This window comes from Vidua macroura, chromosome 26 (assembly GCF_024509145.1).
Source record: "Vidua macroura isolate BioBank_ID:100142 chromosome 26, ASM2450914v1, whole genome shotgun sequence".
Classification (NCBI taxonomy): domain Eukaryota; kingdom Metazoa; phylum Chordata; class Aves; order Passeriformes; family Viduidae; genus Vidua; species Vidua macroura.
This window is the reverse complement of record NC_071596.1, coordinates 3,700,539-3,725,701: the sequence shown is the minus strand read 5'-3', so window position 1 is coordinate 3,725,701 and position 25,163 is coordinate 3,700,539. Positions and strand designations below refer to the sequence as shown.

Here is a 25,163-nt window from a genome sequence, read left to right as displayed (position 1 = left end):
TGGATGGGAAAGTGGACGCTTGGAGTGGGGCCCTGTCCCTCCGGCTGCTCGGCCGCAGGGTGCCGGGGCTGGCACGGGCCCCGCGCTCGCGGTACATTCAATGTGGAAGGCTCCAGAGTGCGAGGCAGCGAGGCACACGTGCACACACGCACACACACACACACACACACCTGCACACACACCCACGCACGCACACACAACACACGCACAGGCACCTGGTACGCTCGGTAGGTGCCTGCCCCAGCCCCAGGGCTCGGGCTCCAGCGCCTGCCTCCGTCCTAGCGCTGCCTACGGGGACATGGGGCCGTGCTCACCCCCAGCCCCGGAGTGGGGGACAGTGTGTTTGTGGGTGCTTACAAGCCTCAGGGCGACCATCCCTCAGACCCTTCCCAACTTACCTCCAGTTCTGGACCATCACCCCTCGCCTTGGGTCTGTGAGAGGGGCGCAGGGACACGCGCGGCGCCGGGGCTGCGCCGACAGCCCCAGGGAGGTGTCCTGCGGGTCACACACAGGGATGTGTTCAGGTCATAGATATCATAAACAGAGTTGGTCATGGCGAGAATGCAGCTGTGGCTTCTATGGGCAGCCGGGGAGGCCAGGGGGCAGCGGGGCTTCGCCATGGGGAGCGGGCGACAGGGTCAGACTTTGGTCGGAGACGACACACCCGGGGGCTCGGCCCAGTGACCCCGTGGTGGGGAGAGGGCACAGCAGCCCCAGGCCCACCCTCGGGCAGCTGCCCCGCTCTGCAGCGGGTGGCAGGAGGGACCGGGGAGCGGGGCTGGCGCCGTGGCCCTCACCCGGCGGCGCAGGGTGGTCACGAGGTGACGTGGGGCTCCCTGCCGCCGCCCCTCCGGCGCGCGTGTCCCCGTGCCCGGCGCGGAGGTCACAAGTTGGAAGACAGCCTGGACTTGGCCGGGTCCGTGTCGGGCGTGCTGGACGCCGAATCCTTGCGGGCCGCCGCCGAGTCCTGCGGCAGGGCGGGCGGCGGTGTCAGCCCCGAGCCCGTGGGCACCGGGTGGGCCGGGGCCCCCCGCGAGGGTGCCTGGGCCCGCAGCCCGGCCGGAGGGCCCGGGCCCGGCGAGGCGGCGGCCGGGCCCCCTCCGATGGAGGTGCTGGACTCGCGGGCGGAGGCCGGGGGGCTCTGGGTGCTGCCGGCCGCCAGCCCGTGGGGCAGCGAGGGCTGCGAGGCCGAGAGGGGCCGCGAATCCTGGCTGAGGCTGCTGGTGTGCAGCGCCTGTGTGCTCTTGTGGGCGGCCAGGCGCTGGGGCGAGCCGGGCGCTGGCTGCTGGCTGAGGGACAGCTGGGAGCCCAGCGGCCCGGGGGCGCCTCCGTAGGCGAACGTCCGGCTGGCCAGCGGGCTTTGGGATGGCGGGCTGGCCGCGGCCGCGGCGAAGGCGCTGGTGGAGGCGGGCAGGGCCGTGGGCTGCGCCGGGTCCTGTGAGGGCGAGGGGTTGGCGTGGGGCACGGGGGGCTGCGGCTGCGGCGGGGGGCTCTGCTGCAGCAGGACGGGGGACACGGCGAAGGGGCTGGGCACGGCCTGGGCGTACTGCAAGCGGCGCATCATGCGGGGCGAGCCCAGCGCCATGGAGCCCACCAGCGGGCTGGCCATCTGCGGGCAGAAGCTCATGGCGACGGCTTGCTGGAGGGTGGCGATGGCAGAGGTGACCTGGGGCTGGACGGGGCTGTACATGGCCGTGTGCTGCTGCAGCTCCGCCTGCTGCACCATCTCCCGGTCGTACTTGACGATCTCCTGGATGATCTCGTTCTCCTGGTTGTTGAAGACACCTGAGTTGAGGTCGTGCTGCACTTTGTGGAGCAGGATCGAGTTCTTCTTCCCTGCAGGGGGAAGGCCGGGAGAGGAAGCACCGTGAGACCCTGTACTGGTGCTTTGCTGGGTTCCCACGGGGAACCACAGCTGCCCCCTTTGCCAGGACAGCCCCTCTCCCCCCCAGGTCCCTCTGTGTCCTACCGATGCGGTCGAGACGGTCGATGGCCACGGTCTCAAAGGCCCGTCTCATCATGGGGTACTCCTCCAGCACCTCATTGAAGTTGTCCACTGAGAGTGAGTAGAGGCGGCAGTAGGTATCTGCACGGACACTGGCCGTGCGCCGGCCGCGGGTCAGCAAGCAGATCTCTGGGGGAAGAATGACAGGGCCAAGGTCAGAACTCCGCCATCGAGGACAAAACAGGGCAGGCCAGGAGCAGGGTGTGAGAACCACCATGCAGTGGGTGCCCTGGGACAGCAGAGGTGTCCCAGTGACTCTCACAGACCCCGCGAGGGGACCCAGGCTCAGTCCTGCCAGTGCTCACCCCCAAAGTAGGAGCCGTCGGAGAGTTTCATCTCCTTGTTGCCCTTGGTGAGGATGCTGACCACCCCGTGCTGGATGAAGTACATCTTCTTGCCGATGGTGCCCTCTCGGATGATGTAGTCGCCCGGCTGGAACACCTCAAACTTCAGCTTGGTGAGCATGGCCGTGACGAAGTTGGGGTCGGCGTTGGCAAACAGCGGCATCGAGGCCACCAGCTTGCGGCAGTTGAAGTTCACAATTTCCTGTGGGGAAGTGGGTGAGCCCAGGAAGCTGGGACATGCTCCCGCAGGGACATGCTCCCCCAGGGACATGCTCCCCACCCCAGACAGTCTCACGGACACCCTGGCATGCAGATTGTGCATGGACACACTCCCAGGCAGAGCTGCAAAGCTGCAGCAAGAGGTGTTTGACCCCAAGCATGCGCATGGCAGGAGCTGGTGGGACCCACAGCAAGAAGGAGGGGATCCCTTCCCTTGGCAAGGTGGGGTGATCCCCATCCTCCTCCCACCTCTCCAGCCCTCACCTCACGCAGGGGCTCGTTGAGCTCCCCCAGGATGCTGTCCTCATCAAACATCTTGCCCTGGTAGCGATGCTCGTAGTAGTCGTGGATCTTCTGGCGGAAGTCAGCGGGCAGCTTGTGGAAGGACATGTACTGCTCCACCTGCTTGTACTGTGGGGAGAGCTGGTGTCAGCTGGGACCCTCCACCCACATCCCCACTCCATGGGGCTGATCCCACTGCATCACCCCGCTCCTGCTCCTGACTGGGAACCCTCACCCCACGTGGCTGCAGCTCCAGGAGGGGACAAAGCTGTGGGACCCATCCAGCGCAGTCCTACCTTCTCCTGGTACTGGCGCCGGGAGGAGTCCAGCGACTGGATGAGGGCGGTGGCGTGGCCGATGAACATGGCGTAGCAGGTGGCCCCCACGATCATGCTCAGCATGGTCAGCCAGATGTCCGTCATGCTCTCGGGCGCCTGCTTCCCGTAGCCGATGCAGAGCATGTGGCTCATGGACTTGAAGAGGGCGAAGGAGTACAGCTCACTCCAGGAGTCGTTCTGCAGTGACAGGGACAACAGCTCAGCCATGCACGTGTGTGTGTGTGACAGCATTGCTCGAGGGCCCAGCGCCCTGGCTCACGCCTGGCCACAGTCCCAGTTCTCTCCCAGCAATAGGAAGTTGTTGAAAAGCAAACTTTTCAAACTTTCCAAACTTCCCCGGTGAAGTAGGCAGGGAAGGAAACGGTTGCGACAGGCAGGGGAGGAAGAGGAGGAAGCCAGGCAGAACAGAGCAGAGATGGAAATTTGATGAAACAGGATGAGACAGTCAGGGGGAAAGGACCATTTGCAGGAGGCTGCAGGGCTGAGAGGGAGCAATTAGAAACAGGAGCCATTATTTATTAATAGCAGCTTTGTGGCTAATGAGCAGGAGAAGGCGGCAGGGGATGGGGCCAAGAGCTCCGTGTCAGCATATTCCTCCCACCCTGATCAATCCTCTGCTCCAGGTCCTGCGAGACCTCACCAGGTCGACACCGGGGCTGGCTGCTCCGTGCACCATGGGGCACCACAGCCCTGGCCCACAGGGGATGGCATCTCCTGGGGCTGGAGGATGGAGGACGGATGACATGGGGATGGGTGGGAGCCCTGGGGAGCAGGCAGGAGCACGATGTGGGGCAGATGGAACTCACCACCATCCCGTTGATGGAGACCCAGCAGTTCTGGGGGAAATCCTGCAGCATGGGCACCAGGAACTGGAGGCAGCCATCCCAGTGGCAGAGCAGCAGCATCATCCCGATGAGGTTGATGATCCTCATCACCGCACTGGCCAGGTCGTAGGTCATGTGGAAGATCTGTGGGTGGGTGGCATGGCAGGAGGTGAGCGTGGGGACTGTCCCCCACTGCCCAGCCCTGCTCAGGGCACCGACCTGCATGGCCTCAGCTGGAAGAGGCTCCCTTGGCTGGCCTGGCTCCGGCCTCGAGGTGGCTGTGCTCCACCTGCCTATTTATAGCCGGCGGGTGCCGCCGCGCTGCCGCCCGGGAAGCACTAATGGCAGCGAGCCTTGACGAGGATCAGGGAGACACAAATACTCTGGGCACTGAGGAGGGAGCAGGGCAGCTCCCAGGGCACGGGCCAGAGCCACGCAGCAAAGCTAAGCATGTCCCCTCAAAGCAGGGTGGACCCTCAAACCTGGGGGCCCCACAGGGCTGGGGGCCCCCCTGTCCTCCCCAGTGCTCCCCGAGCTCCTGGTGGGGTAGGGAGCCAGAGGGGAGAGAGGCAGGAGGAGCTGAGTTGAGCAGGGGGACAGGGTCCTACTGCTGGCAGAGCAGGGGGTGGTGTGCCAGCCATGCTGGCACCCACGGTGGGTGTTATATCACAGCTCAGGGATGCCCCAAACCCTCCAGGGTGGGTCACAGCCCCACAGGTCCTCTGCACCCTGCCAGTTTGTCAGGGAACCACTCCAGCTCCCACTCTCTCCAGCCATCCAGCTGCTGCCAGAGGCTCCCAGAGCAGGTCCTCACCTCCTCCCACTGGTGGATGTAGCGGATGAGCCGGGAGAGGCGGAGCAGCCGCAGCAGGCTGAGGATCTTGGTGAATCGCACGATGCGGAGGGCGCGGGCCGTCTTATAGACCTCCGAGTCTATGCCCTTCTCCACAATGAGGAAAACGTAGTCCACAGGGATGGAGGAGACAAAGTCCACCACAAACCAGGTCTTGAGGTACTTCTTCTTGATCTTCTCAGGGTCCAGGATGATTTCTGTGTTGTCCTCAATGACAATCCCTGTCCGGAAGTTCAGCACCAGGTCCATCAGGAAGAAGGTGTCAGAGACCACATTGAACACGATCCAGGGGGCCGTGGTCTCCTCCTTGAAGAAGGTGATGCCCACGGGAATGATGATCAGGTTGCCAACCATGAAGAGCAGCATCGTGAAGTCCCAGTAAAATCTGGGGAGCGAGAAGATGTTGGAGGATGTCACCAGCGCCCCAGAGTCCCCTCCATGCCAAGAGGACCCATCCACCATGCCCTGCCCTAAGGGACCTGTGCCACTGGGCTACTGTCACTCTAATGCCACCTCAGCCACAGGAATCCCCTCCTCTCCTCAGAAACCACATCCTGCTCCCCACTCTCCAAACTGCCCCCAGGGTGATCTTGCAGCCAGAAGAGCCCCTGACTGGGGCAGAGGATGGGACTGAGGGCTTTTGCTGGTGTGATTTGGACTGTGGCAGCAGGTCCTGGGGAAGGGGAGAATGATGGCACCAAGCACCAGAGGGGGACACCCTCCAGCTGAGCTGCCCGGGGGCATCCCGTGGGCTGGGGACCCCCAGACAACAAGGTCGCGGGTGCAGTCGGTATCTGAGAGCCCTGGGAGCAGCCCCCTCTTTCTGCACTCCCAGACAGGGACCCAAGGACAGGGGACAGTCCCCAGGGACAGCCAGGGCCACCTCAGCCCGGCGCCTCCCTGGGCCAGGCCGGGTCGCGTTTTGGGGGGTGCCTGGGTGGGGTCTGCCCGTGGGCCCCGCAGCGCGGGGGCGGTGGAAGGAGCCGCCGCGGCTCCGGTGCAGCGGAGCACGTACGGCTGCAGCTGGCGGCGGCAGCGCCCGCAGCCCCGGCCAGACGCGCGGGCTGGGGGGGGGTGGGCGGCCGCCTCCGCCCCTGGCCCTGCCTGGGCTGCGCTGCTCCTCCGCCCCCTCCTGCCTCACCCCATCCTTCTCCCCTTTCTCCTCGTCCCCCTCTCCCGGGCCACCGATGACCTTTCTGAGCATCTGCAAGGTCACAGCAGCTCTGTCACGGAAGGATGATGCGGAGGCCACCTCGGCCCTGCCTCGCCTGGCCGGGGGGCAGGAGTAGGGGGGATCCTCCTCGGTGCCACGTGCACGGACACGCAGGACCCTCGCCCACGCATCCTGCTCAGCCCAGCCTGGGAGCTGCGGGATGACGAGCGGGGGGTGCCACGGCCACGCTGTGCCCTGGGGGGTGAGGGGATGAGGGGATGAGGGGACGAGGAGGAGACCCCCACGCACACAGGAAGGGGCGATGGGCCAGGTCCCCACCCCCACCACCCCCCCCCACTGCGCAGACTAGCGCAGGACCAGAAGGAGCTGAGCATCCCAGCTCCTGACCTTTCTCCAATGACACCTTCCTCATGTGAGACATTGCCATGGCAACCGTGAGTGATGTCACTGCTGCAAAACGATGACTTCACACCAGGGCGGTCCCCAGGGTACCCTCGCCAGAGGAGCTGTGCCCCCCCCTGCACCCCTACGCCGAGCTCTGGCTGCTGGCACCAAAGAGTCCCAGCTGGACCCGTGGGATCCCACGCACGGCACGGCCTCCCAGGGATGCTGAAATCAGCAGAGCTGCTGTGGGGCTGGATCTGCCCCTAAACCCCCTGGCAGCTCCTGCTCAGACTGACCCTGCTGTGCTGCGTGGGTCCCACAGGGGCATTAGCCATGCAAAGCTGCGAAGAACAAAGATTAAATAACCACGCCAGCTGGGCAAAACTCCCCTCTGGCTCCAATCCCTCTGCAATCTGGCTGAGCCAGGGCAGAATTCGGCCTGCAGAGATAAACTGCTCCTGATCCCCCACTGCACACAACCGACCCTGTGCGATCGCCCCGGGGACCAGCGTGCCATGCCAATGCTTTCTTCCTTGGAAGGTTCATGTGCATAGAAAAAAGATCCAATCCAGGCTACTAAAAATATCTGAAAACAAATTAATCAGGATCCTCGACACCCCTCCCTCGCTTCTGACCCAATTGTACGACAGTGATGATGAGAGGAGATGCCCAAAGCCCCTGCGAGAGGCAGCTGCCACCTTCCTGCTCCATCACCCGCCCAAGGCCTGGCACAGGGGTGCTGCTCTGAGGGCCTGGGCAAGATGAGAGTAGGGTCCAAGCCCTAGAGGGGGGCATGTATGCCAGGGTGGTCCCTGCTTAACTCCATTGGCAGCACTCAGAGCTCCAGGGATTGCCAGGGATGATCCAACCTCCCCTGTCTGTGCTGATGCCGTGGGACAGACGCCCGGTTGGACAGAGCTCCTTTAGCCCCTGAGGCCTGAGCCCTTTGGCTCTGATGCAAACCAGGCTGCCTGGCGGGCAGGAGCAGCGCGGGATCAGCGAACAATCTGTGTGGGATTGGTGCAGGACTGAGGCAGGATCGGCACTTTGCAAACTCGCACTAAATACTCATATTCTAAAAAAGAGATTGCTGTGAGAAGTGGCTTGTGGAGCCAATGGCACAAGTTTGCCCGAGCTGATGAGCAGTGGTGGCCAACGCACAGATCCCAGTACAGCCAGTTGTGATGAATGACTGGTGCCCTCTCCCCTGGAAAAGCCTTTTACCCTGGGGGGAAGGGGTATAAAGGCTTTGCAAACTGCTCAAGGACCCAAACCTTCACCATCCCCCAAGTCGGTCACAGCCTGTCCTCCCCTTGAGGTGGCTTTCAGCAGCTGACGCTGCAGAGGGAGGGGCCCAGCTCCCAAAACCCTCACCACAGGGAATGGGAACACCAGCACCAGAGCTGTCACACACACCGCCAGCAAGAGCAGCTGGTGAGCCTCATCCCTGTGCTCAGGAGCCCCTGTGGTGGCACCATCCAGGCAGAGGGAAAGCCCCTGGAAGCATTTAAACCTGGGTGAAGAAGGCTCCAGCCAAGCAACACCAGGATATGTCCTCTGGATGCATCTTTGCCCCTGATTCACACACAGGAACAGCTCTTGCAACAGAAAATCATCATCAGTGAGAACCTCCTGCTCAGCTCCAACCCCAGTCCCAGCCCAGCCTTGTGGAAAGCTGGAGTAACCCCTAAGCAGCCCCTTGGTGGTCACAGGGTGATGGGAACTGCCACCACCTCCAGACCACCAGCTGCAGCTCCTGCAGCTCCCAAAGCCCCAGGGCTGGTGCAGAAACCCCAAAAGAATCAATGAAGGAGTTGGCGCTGGCTTGGCTGTTCCTCCAGAGACCAGAAGTGGCAAAGTCGGTGACAATCATTGCCCAGCACCCAAAAGGAGGTGGCCCTGCTCCAGCACACACTTACAAGGTCTCTTTGATCAGATTTGTAGCTCAGAATCTTACCAGCCGCCCTGATTGCTTCCTCATCATTCAATATTTATGTAAATAGCAACTTTGGTTCCTGGAGCAAATCTGCCCTGAATTATGTGTGAACGATGGCAGCACCATGGCCATGAGGAGCCAGGATTGCTAAATGACACCGATTATGAAATGATTCACAGATGCAGATGGGGAATGATTTTCTCTTAAAATGGGAAATGGGTTTTGCAGGGCAAACACGACCAGGTCATGCTCCATTATCATTACTGGATAAATTTTTTGATTACTTTAAGGCAGGACAGCACGGGAGGGATGCACTCATGTCCCCAAGGGGCACAGGCAGAGCGGGTTCCTCAGCCCAGCCTGGCGTGGGCTGATCCTGTTCCTGTGCACGGTTGTGGAGCTGGAGGATGCCATGGCTCTGCCTGCAGCTCCTCCCCGCTGGGCAGGGAACTCTCCTACGCCACTTCCAGCATCAAAACACAGGCAGCCACTCTGCCCCAATGGGTTTCAAGTCTCAGTAGCAGTTCCAGGAGGATGAAGCCCGTGCAGGGCAGGACAGCCAGGGTGACTCCCCAAGGTCACTCCAGCACCCACCTGCCTGCTGCAAGCACCAGTCCAGGGAGTGATGCTGCTGCACTCTGGGGAATCCTCTGAGGCCTCAAGCCCACTGCAGGCTCACTGGAGGGAGATCCCTGCTCTTGGCAGCACTGTGGGCTCTGCCACCAGTGCCACGGCTCTGCCAGCTCAGAGAAGCAGGGCAGGCTCTGGAGGCAGGGCAGGTTCTGGGGGTCACCTCACTCCCAGCCTCCCCAACATCCCACAGCTCCCGAGGGTGAGGAGGAGCACAGGGAGTGAGGAAGGGCAAAGTCCTCCCGTTCAGCAGCCCCCAGGATCCACCTGGCACTGCCACCTCTGCTCTGTCACGGCAGGGAGAGTGGAGGTCCCTCTGCCAGGGGACTGGCAGTGGCCTGGCAGTGTGACCCCTTCTCACCCTAAATCTGCAGCAGAACCCAGTGCCCAGCCAGGGAGACGAGGAGGGTGCTCCACTGGGTTCCCATGGCAGGTTCCCAGGGTGGAAGGGCTCAAACCCCTGTGCAGGAAGTTGGGCCTGAGGGGTGGCCACAGGCCTCCAGCTGCTCCTCTGGAGGATGCCAGAGCAGCCCAGGAGCAGCACACGAGGGTGAAAGCAGGAGGTGAAGGTGCTGTCCTTGCCCTGAGCCCATGGCCAGCTCCACCTGCCTCAAGGAACCCCAGCCCACAGGGCCCCAACAGTGTCAGCAGTGAACAGAACCTGAGATCTGCCTCGGGGGGGGGATCCCCCACTCAGGCACCCAGCAAACCCTCCCTCGAGCCACCCCAAACCTCTCACCAGCACACCAGCACAACGACTTGGGGCTGAGCCTCCCAGCCCCCCCAGCCCCTGGTCAAAGGCTCCTCCAGCCCCTTTGAGGTCTCTGGACCAGGGTCCTCCCAGTGCTGGCTCAGCAGCAATGCCAGCAGGGTCTCAGCCTCCCCATCCCTGCAGGATGCCATGCTGCCTGCCCAGACAGCGCAGCCATCCCTCCCGGTAGCTTTCACACGACTCGGGAAGGAAGCATTTGCCACTCTGGAGCTCGCCAGGGCTCAGGGATGGGAAGGAGATGGAGCTGCAGAGCCTTTCTCCTCCGGGGTTTGTCATTGCTTGCCTGGCAGACACACAGGCTGGATCTTGGGGACTCGAGCCCTCTCAGGAGCCAGAAGAATCCCCCTCAAACCGGCTGAACCCCAGGGACAGAATCAGGCCTCCTTGGGGGAGGGGGGAGCCTTCACAACGCTCTGCCAGGCAGCGGCAAAGCACGTCCCCCTGCCCAGCCCCAGCCCTGCCCAGGGAGGGGGGCACCGAACCCCAGGGAGCTCCGGGGACAGAGCCAAGGCCCGGTGGGGCTCCGGAGGGTCGAGCCGGGCCGAACCTGCCGAGGCCCCGGGAAGGACAAGGGGACGAGGGGATGCCCTTGCTCAGGCACCGCGAGGGCTTCCGGCATCCCCGGAGCAGCGGCGCCTGCTGCGCTGGGGAGGGGGATGCCCGGCTCGTCCCCTCCCGCGCCCGGCGGCGGCTCAAGGTGCCCTCGGCCCGGCCGCACCGGCAGCCCCGCTCCCCGGCCCGGCCCCGCGGGATGCGGGATGCGGCCGAACCCCGCGGGTACCCCCGCACCTGAAGTCGCTGTAGGGGTGGATGATCCAGGCCCCCGCCGACTTGACGCGCTCCTGCTCCCGCTCCACCGCCTTCTGCGAGCCGAACATCCGCAGCGAGAACTTGTTGACGCCGGGCTGGAGCATCGCCCCGAACTGCCGCTGCATGAAGCTGGCCTGGCTCCCGCGGACCTCCTCGGCCGCATCCTCGCTCGCCCCCTCCTCGGCCGCCTTGGCCCCGCCGGGGGATGCGCCGCCGCCGCCGCAGGAGAAGGAGACCTTGGGCTCTCGGGGCGGCTCCGGGCCGGGGCTGCGCGGCGGTTCCCCGCGACGGCACTCGCCGTTCGGGGACCCCTTCCCGCCGCGGCCCCGCGCCCGCCCCGTCGCCGCCGCCCCGCCGCGCTTGGCCCCATCGGCCGCCTCCTCCTCGGCCGCTGCCTCCCCGCCCGCCGCGCCGCGGCCCGCCCGCATCCTGCCGCCGCTGCCGCCGCCGAGGCCACCGGCGGCCGAGTGGCGCCCGCCGCCGCGGCGGGGGCGGGCCGGGGCGGGCCGGGGGCGGGCGGCGGGGCTGGGCTGGGGGCCGGGCGGCTCCGCAGCTCCCCCCGCCGGCACAGCCCTCGCCGGTGGGACCGGCTACCGGGACCGGCCACCGCTACGGACCATCCACCTTCCGCCCCGACGGCCTGGACTCCGGCAGCGCAGTCCTCGGTGTGGTGCGGTGCGGGGCCGGCCGCTCTCGCCGCGGGGCTCCGCTGCCGCCAGCCCATCCGCCCCGCCGCGGAGGGAGCACTGCTTACCATGGGCCAGGGACGGACCCCAAAGCCGCTCCAGGTACGGGAGCTCTGCCCCCCCACCGCCCCAAGGACCCACCGCTGCAGCGCTGAACACAGCTGGTGGCAGGAGGAATCCCTCGAGGTGTACCCGGGGATGGAGACCCCGGACCGGGGCCCCAGGACGGCGCCAGCACCCGAAGTTGGGTAGCGGACACCCGCCAAGGCGGGGCTGATGCTCTGGAAGAACATCGGGACCGGCACCTCCTGCCCTCTGCCGCGGGAACGGGCTCGTCCGGCTGCGGCTCCCGCGGGCTGCGGGGTGTCGGGGATGGCCGGGGTGAGGAGCCCGGGTGCGCCCCGAGCACCCCCGAGCAGCCGGACGCGGGGCCGGCGCCCGCGGCTCCGGGCGGGATCCGTCGGGTCCCGGAGCCGCGTGGGCAGCGCGGCCGTGGCACCACCTGGTGCCGCGGGACAGAACCGCAGCCGGAGTGCGTCCCGCGGCCGCGGCGGAGCCAGCGCCGTGCCCGGGGCGGGCACCAACAGCCGCGGGCCCTGCGCTGAGCCCCAGGGCAGGAGACACCCCAAAAGTCGCGCTGCGGACCACAGCGGCCTCGTTCTGCGGCTTCACGCCCCGAGTTCAGCACGGCTGCCTCCAAGAGCAGCCCATTTCTCCAAACCGTTCCTGGGGCAGAGCACTGCCACCCCTCAGCTGCCCCCAGCCCATGGGGACACTGATTCAGCCTAACCTGAAGGCGAGGCTGGAGATGCCGGAGACAAGAAGTGAGGCAGCAGCTCAGGGCTCACCCCGAGGCACCGGGAAGCAGGGGCTGAGCAGGGTCACTGTGGAGCTCAGAGCACCTGCTCTCGCTCTGGAACACAATGGGGCACCACACCAGGGCCTGTTTGTGCCATCCCTGCCCCTGGGCCATGGCAGGGCTGTGCCACAGCTCCCCAGGACAACTGCACCACAGCCCAGGGTGCCACGGTGCCAGCTCCATCCCCTGCCCAGCTCCTGGAGCTGTTGTCCCCCTGTCCCTGCCCAGCCAAACAAAAGGCACAAGTGGTGCTTTGTGCTGGGGCCGAGAGCGGGCTCAGACAGGACCCAAAATTCTCATAAAGGAAATTAAACCATGCATTGATTTTTCACCAGGATGGCGCAAGGCTGGGGCTGTGAAAGCCTTGCACAACCCATTTACACGGCACAGAGCCACGCTGCCCTCGCTCCGATGGCACAGCAAGGCAGAGGCACTGGCAGGAGGGAGCCAGCCACCACAGCACCAGGCTGCCAGCACTGCCACCACCTCTCTGGGCACAGGGTGGCCACCACAGCTGTGCTCTCCCTTTGTCACATCCCAGGCAGGGACAAGCATCTGGCTACAGAGCAAGGCCATGGTTCAGTCGTGCCCAGAACAAAGCACCTTAGGCCAGCTGGGAGCACAGGGTAGCTTCTCTTCAGCCCATGGACTCTGCTGCCTCACTCCAGGGCAGGAATGCTGGCAGAAGCCCCCGGAGCTCGGAGCTGCCAGCAGAGAAGGGACTCCCCACCAGATCCTTTCCTGGCCCCAGGGCCCTGCTTTGTGCACAAAGGTCTCATATCTTTGCTCTTACCAACCATAAAAGGCAGGAAAAAACCAAACAAATCTAGAAAATCTGCTTACAGAAGTGTGAAACACACAAACAGCAGGGCCTGGGAGGGCTCCTCGAGGCTGGGGCTGATCCTTGGCCCCACAGCCACGAGCCCTGAGGAATTGTGGAGCAGGGCAAGGGGAGACTGTCCCATACAGGCAAGTGTGCCCCAGGCTCCTCCAGGCTCTGCAGAGCAGGGAACACCCCTCCCTCCCTCCATGAAGGCTTTTACACCCATCGAGCTGAATCTCCTCAGCAATTAGAGGGCAGCCAGAGCTGGCACCAAACCCAGACACAGCATTGTGTTCTGCAGCCAGAGGGACGAGACCAGAGTCCAGAGGTGGAAAAAAGAGAGAGGAATCATCTTTATTTGTGAAGTGTTAACAGATGGAACAGTTCAATGCTAAGCAGCAGTAAAAGGTGTTAAGACTCCCCGAGCACCTGTCTGCTCACAGGCCCCCATGTCACACACACACACACTGCGATGGCTCAAGCACAAGCACAAAGCTGTTAAACCTTAAAACCACCCCCAGCCCCGGCTCACCCTGCCCCTCCCCACTGCAGAGACACGAACAACCCATGGAATAAGTTACAGCAATCATTTATCCAGCATCCAGCTCCTGGCTGCAGAGTAACCAAGAGCAGCTCGGCAGGAGTTGACTGGGAGTCTGCCCAACAGGGACGTGCCAGGAACGAGCCCTGGCCAGGGAAAAGTGCAGCCTTGCTCCTGGTGACGCACTGGGGAAGACACAGAACCCCTTCCTGAACCCTCTGGTCAGATCAGGTCATCTCCCAACAGCCACCAAAGCAGCTCCTCCCTCACCCCCACAAGCAGGTGGGACACAGCTGCATTCCCACCCCCCCTCCCCACTCTGTACCAACATGAAATAACCTAGGACAGAGACAGTCAGAGACCTAGACTACCAGGAACAAAGGATTTACATTTACAGGTAGAAAAAACCCTCCCACGACTCTTAAAAAAAAAAAAAAAAAAAAAAAAAAACAGAACTGTATTTTATATTCTACAACTTAAGTTTCCTTAGAAAGTGAAGTAACTGAATCGCAAGGACGCACTAGAGTATTCCATGGTGCTATTTTACCAAAAAATTAAAAGAAAATAAAATTGTCCAGACGAGTTCTTCATCTACACATCACCTGGCAGGAGAGAAAGAAAAGCCAGTTAGATAAACTGCTGCACCAGTACAGCTGCACTGGGCTGGCAGGGGCAGGTAGAGCTGGGCCACAGGGGCCTCTGGCTCCTCCTCAGCAGGCTCAGATGCTGCAGCTCCTGCTCCAGGCACTCACCTGGCCCTGCTCTTAGTTGGCGTTTCTCTGGCGGACGTTCTTGTCCTTGTGGTTTGTGGCATTGCTCTTCCTGGGAAGGGAGAAGGGGCGTGAGGAAAGGGAGAGCAGAAAGTGCCCCCACCACCACCCCTCACCCATTAATGTAAGGTCCAAATCAGATCCCAGAGCAGGGTCAGACACCAGTGCCACCTCAGCTATGTGTGGTTTACACGTGGGGACATCAAATGAACCGTGGGGGGGACATCTCCCCCCACTGTGTATTATCCCACACCAGCCAGCTTTTATCTTTGGAACAGATTTCCTGGCTGGATGAGATCTACCAGTACAAATCTGGCTAAATAGGGACAGGCAAGGTACTCACAGCGGTGCAGAGCCTCCATCATCATCTTCACATTCAGGACAGCACAGAAAGAGAAAACAAAATATAAATAGTCAGGGAATACGACACACAAAGTGACCTCTGCCTCCCATTAAAGCAGTGGAAACTGCATTCCAGGCAGCCATTCCTCCACCACTTAAAACTGGGGAGGGTAGAGCTCCTCTGGTGAGATCTGCTGCCCTGATCCATCCCCTGTGCTCACCCCCACGGCACCAGGACTTGGGATGGCTCCCAGATCCCAGCACACTCACAGCAGGTAAAGGGGAAGCCAAACAGGATGTTTCAGGAATGAGGCTTTAAGCAGCAGCAGCAGGAAGCCCTTCTCCCTCCCCACACGTTGTGATACCAAAACAAACACTGCACGCCACGTTCTGAGCAGCACAGCTAAGGAAACACCTCTGCCAACATGTGCCAAGCCCTGCAGCCTTTCACCAGCCCCCTGAGATCTGCCACCTCCCAACAGGAGGCTCCCAGTTGTGTCCTTTGCTCCCCATCACCTCCTCTCCAGCCCTGGCTCCCCTTGAGCCCCCTGCTCGGGGCTCTGGGGCTGCCCTGGGCACCAGGATCTGCTCACAGCTGGTGAGAGGAGGCAGGCACACGGCTGGAACTACCTTCTACTTACCACGTGAGGTGGCACCCAGCAGCAGAGAAAGGAAGAGTGGATAGGTAACACCAGCAAGGATATCACCCCAAAGAGAGGCCAGACTGCCCCCACCCCACCCCAGGTGACAGGAGGGCCCAGTTCACAGAAAGTACTGGGGGGAACTGGTTCAGACAGGCCTCACTGTCACCCTTCAGGAGGGGCAATGCTACAGAGACTTTGGGGCAGAAAGAACCACTTTACACCAGGGAAGTGTAAAGCCATGTGTGTTTACCAAAGGGGTGTGATGCTGTATATCCTCATCCATGAGCACCTGGGAGCTTGAGCTGCTCTTGCCAAGGAGCATCAGGACATTTCAGCACATTCACCTGTCTATCAAAGCATCTGCTACAGCTCTGACAGGTCAGCACCCCACAGACCTGGACTGATGCCACCAAACCAGATCACACAGTGGTTTTGCTGGGAGATGCAGCTACAACATCTTTAAGACAGTGTTTGCCTTCCAGCCAGGGGTGTCAGAGGGCAAAACACCTGCTTGTGAAAACTGCCTCCAGTGGAATTCCAAGCCCTGCAATCAGGGGAGGGATCTGACCTTTAGCCCCTCTGCTGCACCTCTCCAGAGCCTGCTCCTCGCAGGGGGCCAGGGGCGCTGCAGGATCCCGGGCAGGAAGGATACAGAGCATTCACACAGCATTGTTAACGCATTGTTAACGGCATCAGATAAAGGAGGCTGTGAGCTGACACAATGCAGATCCTCACCGATAAGGAAAGGGAGGAGCTGGTGCTTCCAGAACAGATTAAAGATAGTACGGGTCTTTGAGATCCAGGATGTGTGGATCTGATGACCCAAAACATCCTGAACTGAACACAAGCCTGGTCTTTCAGAGCCACTGACACAGTCCCTCCCAGTTCTGCAGCACCACAAAAGCTCTAGTACTTCTTCACAAACCACCTTGTCCAGGGTGGGAGCTGCCAAAGCAAATCCAGCCCCGCAAACACTCAAGGGAAGCAGAGGAACTGGTGAGACAAAGGGTCAGGCTGACCTGCACAGAATCCTCTCCTGCTCCAGATCTCACTGCAGGACTGCCATAAACAGTGCAATTACAGGCAGCTTCATGGCTGAAGTGGCATGGTACAGACTGGTCCCTCAAGTGCCCCGAGTACCCTCAAACCACCCCCTCCTCTGAGAGAGGGACCTCAGCACCCCCTACAAGCTGCAAACCCCTTGATCTTCCTGCACAGATCCAAACCCGGCTGCCTCTTACCGTCAGGAACTTCATCTGGCTTCCTCCTCTTCTCATAGATGAAGATGATGGTGACAAGAACGAGGACCTCTGCCACGATGCCCAGGAAGGGCCAGAGCGCTGCCAGGCGGCTGCGGACGCGCAGGTTCACCGTGGCGTCGCCGGTGCCCAAGGAGTTGGTGCCGTTGCAGAAATAGTCACCCGTGTCCTGCTCGATATCCAGCTTCAGGATGCGCAGCTCCGTCTTGTTGCCGCTGGATTTGATGATGTATCGCCCAGAGGCGTTGTCCAGGCGCTGCAGGGAGGAGGAGGAAGAGGGAGCTCAGGGTGGTGGCTTTCTCTTTGAGCTAGGTTTTATGGGTTTTTATAGAGAATTTATCACACTTAGCTACCCCGAGTGGCTTAAAATTAGCAGGATGGATTTTGAGGTAGTGTTGGAAACAGGAAAAGGTTTAATAAAAGGCAAAATAACAAAGGTCTTACAGAGAAAAACTGAGCTAGGGGCAAGAGGTTCTTGCTCCTGCTAAAACACACCTCAAAAGCAATTATTTCCTTTGTTCTCTTCCTTTTCTAGTGAATTACCTAGGTGGGACCTCTTGGCCTCTGCCCAACTGGACAGCCCCAGGTCTGAGGTGAAGTCCAACAGGTTCTATGAGGTGTCTTTGTACCAAATTGGGAGAGAAATTTCTGGGCTTTTTGCCTTTTTAAGCAGACCAAGAATAATTTAGTCACTCTGTCAACAGAGGGCACATTCCTACATCAGGGCAGTGCTGACTGACCACCACAGAAACCCCCCTGCAGGGGAGCACTGAGCTTTGGAACAATTCTGCTGGCACAAGGACTGGGCAGGAGTGGAGAAGGAGCAAACCACAGCACTTACCCCCTGACCACTTTTGTGCCAGGACCAAGTGGTGACAGCAGGGAAAGAGGGATTCTTGCAGGTCAGCACACCCGTGTCCCCCTCATTCCCATGCTCAGACTTCTTGTATGCTGTCACCTGGGGGGGAACTAGGCAAGAGGAAAAAAAAAAAAAAATTTGGACATCTCACTATAGAAATCACACAGATTTGTGCTTCCTGCAGCCCACCTCACCAGAATCAGCTACCCCAAAACCTCAGTCGGGTTGTTCCTCTCTTTAAAAATGCCAAGCTAGTGAGAGAAGTGCATCAAGCTGCTTCAGGAAAGGCTCAAGCAGATTTCTCCAGCAGGTATTATCCCTCTATCCATTATTCCTGTGGGAACATGCCCACAGAAGGCTGGTTTAATGCCAGATCTCAGGGCTGACCCTGCAGACACTGCAATGGCCTGATAACGGCGCTGCCTCTCACAGAGCAGCCAGATGAAGGCTGGGAGCAGCTTTTCAACCAGCTGAAAAGACACCCCAGCAAAGTGTTCAGGAGGTCACAGCTTCCCCATGCCCCTCCTCAGACCCCAGGAGCAAAGAGATGAAATTACCAGAAATATTCACTTGTCCTTTTATCTGTGGGTTTGCTTCGAAGACGCACTCGTAGACGCCGGAGTGCTCCTCCATCTTCCCCTCGATTCTACCAAAAACAGGATTCAGGTTAAGCATCCAGCACAACTTATCCAGAGATTCCGACCTCCAGACTCAGGGAATCACACACCCACAAGCATCAGCAGCCTCCTCCATAGCAAATTTCCCCCATTCCAGCAGAATATTTATGCTGCACTTTGTACCTACAGCAACCCAAGAGCCTCCACTCTCTCCTCACACACTGAGGGTGGCAGAAGAGGGTTTCACGTGCACCACATCTGTGAGCAGACAGGTGCTCTGTCAAATCAGTGATCGCTGTTCCAGCTCAGTGAATCACAGGGCAAGGCAGTGGCAAAGATCACCCAGGCTGGGCTGCTCTGGATTGATCCCCCTCATAGAGAAAAACTCTCACAATTCTCCTTCCTGTAAAGCTGCTGCAACGAGATTTAGTGGATTATGCAGCCCTGCAACAAACATCCCATTCTGCTGCTCAGTAATACCCACTCGAGGGAAGGGGCCCACAGTTGGTCCCATGGCTGCACTGGGACAAGGGGCTGTTTGTTAGTCCTGCCCTGCACGGCGCTTCCCACTTCCAAAAACCACTCAGCTGAGGAATTGAGGTCACGCGAGGGAGGCTGGGTTATAAATACTTTAATCCTTGTTCAGCTCCCTGTTGCTATGGGGAGACAGGCACGTCGGCACTGCCATACAAAGGGACATGATGCCTCCACAGCTGCTGGGTCACTGCCAGCCAGGCCTGACCGTAATCAGAAAGGAAAGCTCACTGCACTGCCACAATAAGGCCGGTATTCCCGCAGCCGGCACGGACCACAGCTCTCCAGCTCCTTCTGGGACTCTGGGAAGGGACACAAAGCCCCAAGGAGAGACAACATGCACTGGAGCCTCTTGCTCCACACACAGCTGGTGGCCTGCCCAGAGCAGGGCTCCTTCAAAGCTCTGGGACACTGAATAACCAGAGTCCAGCTGAACACCTGCTTAAAACCAGGAAATCTCTCTCTAAGAGGATATTTGTGGCACAAAACTGCCCCTTTCTCCTCCTTTTTCGCTGCCTTCCTCCCCATAAAGGAGAGTGTTGGGCCTTACCAAAACTCTGTTAAACTCCACAGTGCCAAAGCCCCACCCCACCAGCAGAACTGCAAGACCTCAGCCCTGGTTCCAGCTGACAGCAAACACCAGCTGCTTTTTGGGAAGAAAACCTGCCCGTGCTCAGGTTCTGACCTTGCCCTGACACTCACGTGTAGCTGGTAAAAGCAGCCGGGCTGCTGTCCTCCTGCAGGACCTTCTCTTTGTGAATCCACTTGTGGCCCGTGACGGTGGGGTGTGGTCCAGATATGTTACAGCTCAGGGTCAGCTTGCCAGAAGCCTCAGCGAGACCAGTTGCAATTTCTGGACCTGCATTCATGGAGAATTGGATTTAAGTTAACCCAGGGTACGGCAGAGCTGACGTGGTGCCCAAGAACCTGCAACGCAAACCCCACAGCTCCTTGTCTCTATTCCCAGCTTCCACTTACCTTCACACAGCTCCCTACCAGACCTGGCCAGCACCAGAGTCCCCAACGCCAGGTGACCAGGCCTGAGTGGACCTGGGACGGCCACGCTGGCCCTGCAGCTGCTCCCCCCACGAGCAGGATCCGCTGCCGTGCCCTGCATCGCTCGAATCTCCGCTGTCCCTAGCACGGGTGCAGCAGCCCCAGTGCTCAATAAGCAATGGAAAAGGTCACTCTGAAGGGCAGAGCACGGCTCTGCGCTGCTGTGAGCCGCCACAGGGCTCGTGTGTCAACACCTCCCAGCACCTGAGCAGCTTCACACGCCTCCAGGTAGCACAGAGGGCGGCCAGGACCCTCTGTGGTGGGGGGCAGCAGACACGATCACGTGGGTTTAGTTAAAACAACTCCAGGGAGAACACAGAGCCATGACTCCGCGAGGTCCTGGGCCTCCATGTGCCAGGCAGCAGTAAATTATGCAACCTAAGATGACTCAGGCATTTCTACTTGTAGGAGGCTGTCCGCAGCACCACTGCACAGCCCCAGTGCCACTACGGTCCCTACCCTCCCACCCCATCTCCATCCCAGTTCTTGCCAGGACCGACAGGCATTTTGCATTTCCTCCTATCCAAATTCCACTGGAAGAAGGGTTCTGCTGGAGTTCTGTACTCCATAGCACATTTCTGCTCTCCTAACTCCAGCATTCGTGGGGAGACCTCAGCAGGACTTTAATCCCCCTCCCAGGTTTCTATCTCTGGCAGCAGCCTGGGCGCTCCGCCCGCTCTGCGAGAGGGAACCCCGGCCACGTCCACAGGACAAGCAACAACACCAACACTCAAGTGTCACACAGACACGGCCGTTTCAAAAATGGTTGCACCTCAGACCTCAAAGCAAGATTTGTTTTCCCAACAGTCTGGCTTCACCAGCACGGAAGCGAGCTCAAAGCGGGGCTGCTGGAAGGAGCGGGAGCTGTACGAGCCGCAGGGAAGGGCTGCTGGTCAGTGGTGGTTAGGGCAGAGTCGACCACAGAATCAAGGCTCAATTCTGCAGCCAGCACCAGGGCTCGGAGGCGCTCGGGAATAAGCGGCAGGTTCCAGGTTCTTTGGCTCCGGAAAAGGCGCGGGATTGCCGGAGGGCGAATTGATTGGGAAGCCACAACCCTTTTTGAGCAGGGCCATTCCGGGGTCAAGTCACAGGTGGTGGGGAGATCGACAGAGGGTGGGAGTCTCTCAGTTCTACAGCCGGGGTGGGAGGGTGGGGGGAGCTTTCGGGAGCCACAGGACACAGGTGCAGGGGTGAGCATGGCAGGAGACTCAAGACACCAGTGTCCGAGCAAGTGCCAAGGCCTCGGTGCGGCCACTCACGTTCGATGACAAAAACGTTCGCCTGGGAACGGATCCACTTGACTTTGGGGCTCTTCGACAAGTGGTTGCGGTCGGGGTCGTTGCTAGCCCGGCACTCATACATGCCCGAGTCGTCGCCCGTGAGGTTGGCGATGGAGATGGTGCTGGTAGAGTGCAGGTTGTAGGTGGCGTTGATTTTGACACGGTCCTGCCGTGCGCCATCCCAGAGCTGAGCATAGGTCTCATTGGGGTCGTTGCCCTCAAACCACCACTGGATCTCAGGGATGGGATTGCCAATCGCCTCGCAGTACAACTCCACGCTGTCCTGAGTCAGTCTCTTTTGAGACAGCGGTGACTTTATAAAGCCAGCTATGAGTTGAAGAGGTATTAGTGCAAAGTGTTAGTGCAAAGCAAGAATTCACCTTCCACGAGCAAAAATAACCCTCGGTGACTGAGAAGAGGCTGCAGGCTGTCTCCACATCAGCGCGCTCTTCCCTCCCTCCCCTCCACACTCTGAACTCTGCCTGCCTCAGACAGGGCTGCTCGCTTGCATTTTGCATCTCCTGTGGCTCCGCTGCAAAACCAGCACTCTGTGTGTGCCACTATCCAAACTGGACGCCCCTGGCATCGCCCACCTGCTCCGAGGGACAGCCCAAGGTCCCCAGGCACGATGATAACACTACATTTGTGTTTCAAGGGCTTCTGCAGCCTCCACATTCTCCAGCCTGTGCTCTGGCAAGGGGCTGCACAGGTCACATCACCGTGGAAGGCCGGGGACAGCGAGGCAGCGGGACCCTGACCGAGCCCCCTCACAGCCAGTTTGATTTAAGACAACTGCAAGGGGAAAAGGGCTTCACTGAGCCCCTGTGGCCCCAGAAGGAACGTGTTTGTTCCCCCTCACTGCACAGCCCCGGGCTGCCTGACCGTAATTCGGAGCTGGCTGGGGCCCAGGGCCCCCCCTCGCTGTGCCATGGCACAGCCACACGTACCAGCCCCTGGCCTGCCCACACCCTTGTTCCATCCCTGAGCCCCCCAAGGTGCCCAGCAGGAACCCCTGAGCACAACCCCAAGGGAAGAACTTTTTTGGGGGAGGAGGAAAGTCTCACAGACCGCAAGATGTCACGAGCCGGCTGAGGAAACTTGTACATTTGTTGTCATACAAACAGTGAAATCTGAGTTTTCATCTCAGGCAAGACCAGCCTGCGGAGCTGAACTGGTAACCAACACACCAGAGGCACAGGCAGCAGCTGCAGGCTGGAATTTGGGTATTTTTCACTCTGCCCTTGCAGCCAGAGGCCGGAGGGCTCAGTGCTGGAATCAGCCAGTCCAAAGGTCGGTCCCTGCAGTGGAGCTGCCAAACGCCCTCGGGCTCCAGGGCAGGCACAGAGCAGTGGCCACAGCCCCAGGAGCCCTTCCCAGGGCAGGCAGGAAGGGAGGCTCAGCAGCTCCACTTCGGGAAAAACCATCAGGCACAAGTCGAGGTCACTACGTGACTCACCCCCAGCCAGATTGCAGAAGGAGCTGAGCTTGAGACACATCCTTCCTGTACTAACAGGCAGCTCGCACCCCAAGAACCTTCCAGGAATTAATTTGCTCAGTTGAAAGCACTTTGTGATTATAAACAACCTTCCATGGATGCACCATGATGTACAGGCACAGAGGAAGTGGGCTTAGGAGAAGTTTTTGGGGGGTTTTGAAAGCCTGAAGATGTTTTAATGAAAAATCCCAAGGCTGCTTTTTGTTAGAGTAGGAACAAATCAGTGTCACAAACCCAAGCTTGCTCAAAACTCAAGAAAGACACAAGTTAGTCTGTAAGCTAAGCTTGACTCCTGAAGAAATTAATTCCACATTTTTCAAAGGAAAAACTAGCTTTTCCTACTAAAGACTCCTTTGGAAGTCTTGAACAATAAGCATGGCTGAAAGGAGAAAGGACCCCCCATGGGGGGGTGACAAAGCACTCTTAGGAGAAAGCAGACACTAATTTTAACCGAGCAGGAGGTTCAGGGGTACCCAGAGATATTATGGGATGGGGCTACCAGCTGGGTTCCACTCCCAGAACCACTGACCTGCATGCCAGAAGGGTTTTTTCCCACACCACAGGCCCGTGATCAAACACTCCCAACCCTGCCAAGCCCTGGAACTGCCCACAGCACTTGTAGGAGCCCGTCTGCTCCAAGTGCAGCCCGAATTAAAGCGGGAGCTGGTAAAGATCAAGGGTTTTACAGCTACAAGGTGATTACCGTGCGCTGACAAAATAAGCTGTGCAAGGTTATTTGCTCCGAGTTAGAGGGTACCTCGTGCAGTTCAAACAGGTTAAAAGGCTCCAGCAAGCAGCAGCAGCGAGTACCACTTGCACTCCCACGGGATTAATGCCCTCCCTGTCCCCACCAGAAAGCTGAGAGCAGGAAATCCCAGCCGTGGGCTCTCTGGGCTCTGTCCAGCCCAAGGCATGGGAGCATGGCCAGCACCAACCCACTGGGGTGGGTCATGCACATTTTCCAGAGGGTGACAGGCTGCAGGAGGAGCTCAGCTCCCAAAGCCCAGGCGCTCCTCACAGAGCTGAGCCCGGATGCCTCCCCGGGCACAGCGTGGTATCCGAGCCAGCGGGACAGCAGGGAAGGCAGAGAGACCAGATAACATTCTCCAGAGTCACCTTCAAACTAAAAACAACCTCTCCCCCCGCAGAGGGAGGAGTCCTCGGGGTGTCAACAGCAGTGGGACGTGCTCGGGGTGGCTGAGCCCGGCCAGAGCCCCACTGGGTCCATGTTCCTGCCTGGCCTGACCTTTGTTTCTCGGTTTGGGAAGAGGATAATTGAGGATCTAACACTTTTTACCATTTAAAATAGCTATAAAATCTGCCCTTAAGCTTTGCACAGCCAGGTCAAAGTCAGGATCCCTCCCCCCGAGGGCGCAGAGTCCAGGCACACATTGACCCATGCTCCGTGGGGTGAGCTGCTACCCAGTCTGCCCCATAAAGCCAAACCTAAACACTGCTGAGAGGCCAAACCCCACTTTCCAGCCCCCACTGTGCTCCCTCGAGGCACCAGCACGGCTCCACACCAAGCCCAGGCATGGCCAGGCAGGACGTGGGCATTACACAACTGCTGGGCCAGCTCTCCCTTCCAGGGCTTTTCAAACCCAGGACAGGAACTGCCTTTCCCACATCCCACCGGTGCCAGCCCCCAGGCACGAGGGTGCCGGCAGGAAACCCTCAGGGCCACGGGGGGAGCGGGATGTGGCCAACCTGGGCAGCTCCAGGTGATAAGGGTGGGGTTTAGAAGGCGGCTCTGCCCTGCAGAATTGAAATGCAGTTCTGTGGAAAGAAACTATCGGAGCACACACTTCTGTTTGCCAGGAGCCTCCCACTCTTAGGGTTCGCTTGTGCTATGCTGAATTAAGTGCAAATAGGCTGGATTTGTAGCAAATAGGCTACAAATTGTTTAAGTATTCAAAACGCCGAGCAGCCCGGACCGGCTGCTTGCCGCTGGCGACCAAACCATTCGCACCTCGTGTGCGAGGGCTGGTCCGGAGGCTGCGGGGAGAACGCGGCCGGGTTTGCCGCGAGCTCCTTCCTCCCAAACCTGCGAAGGTGAAAGGTGGAGCCCCAGCACAGGGCAGAGCCCGCTCAGCCCTGCGGGAAGAGCTTTCCGTGCCCACCGGGGGCTGCGGAGCCGCCGCCCCGCACCGGACCCGCTCCGCCCCGGGGATTATCCCGAACATCTTTAGGGTTTAAAGCCCGGGGACCCGTTGCTGCTCCTCAGCCGCGGAAACCGGAGAAGCGGCTGCGGGGATTAAACTCCTCGGTTTTCCTAAGGAGAAAACGACCCAGCGCGGCTGAAAGCACCGGCGGAGCCCGTCGCCCCCCCCCCCCGGTTAAAGAGATCAGCGGGCACGCGGTGCGCCGGGGCATCCTCCGCCCGAGCTCCGGGACTGCCCGACGGCTGTGCCGAGCGCAGCCCGGCCCGGCTATTCCCCGATAACCCCAGGGCGCCTCCGTTCCCCCGGCCCCGCCCGCCGCGGACGTGCCCCGCCGCAGGCGCCCGCGCCGCCGCTCCTCCCCCCACGCCTGCCGCTCCCGGACCCGGCCCGGAGCCCACCCGCGGGGCGGGGATCCCGCCAAAGCCCCTCGGAGCCCCCGCAGGACACCCCTCCGTCCAACCCCCCCGCCCCCCCGGAGCCCCCCAATGGGCCCCCGCCAACCTCCCGCCACCCCGGGCCGCCCGAATGGAGCCCCCCAGCCCGGAGCCACCCCGGCCCGGTCCGTACTTGTCCCCGCGGCGCCGGCGGCCATCGAGCACAAGACGAGCAGCGCCAGGACCGCGCGCGTTCCCGCCGCGCCCGCCGCCATCTCCGCACGCGCCCC

General features: G+C 60.5%; 2 protein-coding genes across 2 annotated transcripts; both read right to left on the bottom strand.

Annotated features, from left to right (window-relative positions):
* Window positions 1-789: 789 nt before the first annotated feature.
* On the bottom strand, window positions 790-11,015 carry HCN2 (hyperpolarization activated cyclic nucleotide gated potassium and sodium channel 2). Its single transcript, XM_053999698.1, has 8 exons — window positions 10,552-11,015; window positions 4,828-5,251; window positions 3,996-4,157; window positions 3,148-3,366; window positions 2,834-2,980; window positions 2,312-2,552; window positions 1,971-2,135; window positions 790-1,837 (listed from the first exon to the last, which is right to left on the bottom strand). Exons 1-8 carry the CDS (start codon window positions 10,998-11,000, stop codon window positions 885-887), a joined length of 2,760 nt encoding a protein of 919 aa, XP_053855673.1. The 5' UTR covers window positions 11,001-11,015; the 3' UTR covers window positions 790-884.
* A 2,254-nt stretch (window positions 11,016-13,269) lies between these two features.
* BSG (basigin (Ok blood group)) lies at window positions 13,270-25,163 on the bottom strand. Its single transcript, XM_053999764.1, has 9 exons — window positions 25,067-25,163; window positions 20,822-21,169; window positions 19,209-19,365; window positions 17,913-18,001; window positions 17,338-17,465; window positions 16,479-16,752; window positions 14,595-14,619; window positions 14,234-14,303; window positions 13,270-14,083 (listed from the first exon to the last, which is right to left on the bottom strand). Exons 1-8 carry the CDS (start codon window positions 25,146-25,148, stop codon window positions 14,246-14,248), a joined length of 1,161 nt encoding a protein of 386 aa, XP_053855739.1. The 5' UTR covers window positions 25,149-25,163; the 3' UTR covers window positions 13,270-14,083; window positions 14,234-14,245.

What these genes read in the sequence shown, in the direction of transcription:
- BSG (XM_053999764.1), bottom strand. Translation starts at nt 25,148, where the DNA reads ATGGCGGCGGGCGCGGCGGGAACGCGCGCGGTCCTGGCGCTGCTCGTC. An exon ending in AGGACAAGTGAATATTTCTG is followed by an intron (nt 17,466 to 17,912) that starts GTAATTTCATCT and finishes CCTCTTGCCTAG; the next exon opens with TTCCCCCCCAGGTGACAGCA. An exon ending in GGCACAAAAGTGGTCAGGGG is followed by an intron (nt 16,753 to 17,337) that starts GTAAGTGCTGTG and finishes TCCTCCCTGCAG; the next exon opens with CGCCTGGACAACGCCTCTGG.
- HCN2 (XM_053999698.1), bottom strand. Translation starts at nt 11,000, where the DNA reads ATGCGGGCGGGCCGCGGCGCGGCGGGCGGGGAGGCAGCGGCCGAGGAG. An exon ending in ACATCCACCAGTGGGAGGAG is followed by an intron (nt 4,158 to 4,827) that starts GTGAGGACCTGC and finishes ACCCACCCACAG; the next exon opens with ATCTTCCACATGACCTACGA. An exon ending in GGCGCCAGTACCAGGAGAAG is followed by an intron (nt 2,981 to 3,147) that starts GTAGGACTGCGC and finishes CTCTCCCCACAG; the next exon opens with TACAAGCAGGTGGAGCAGTA.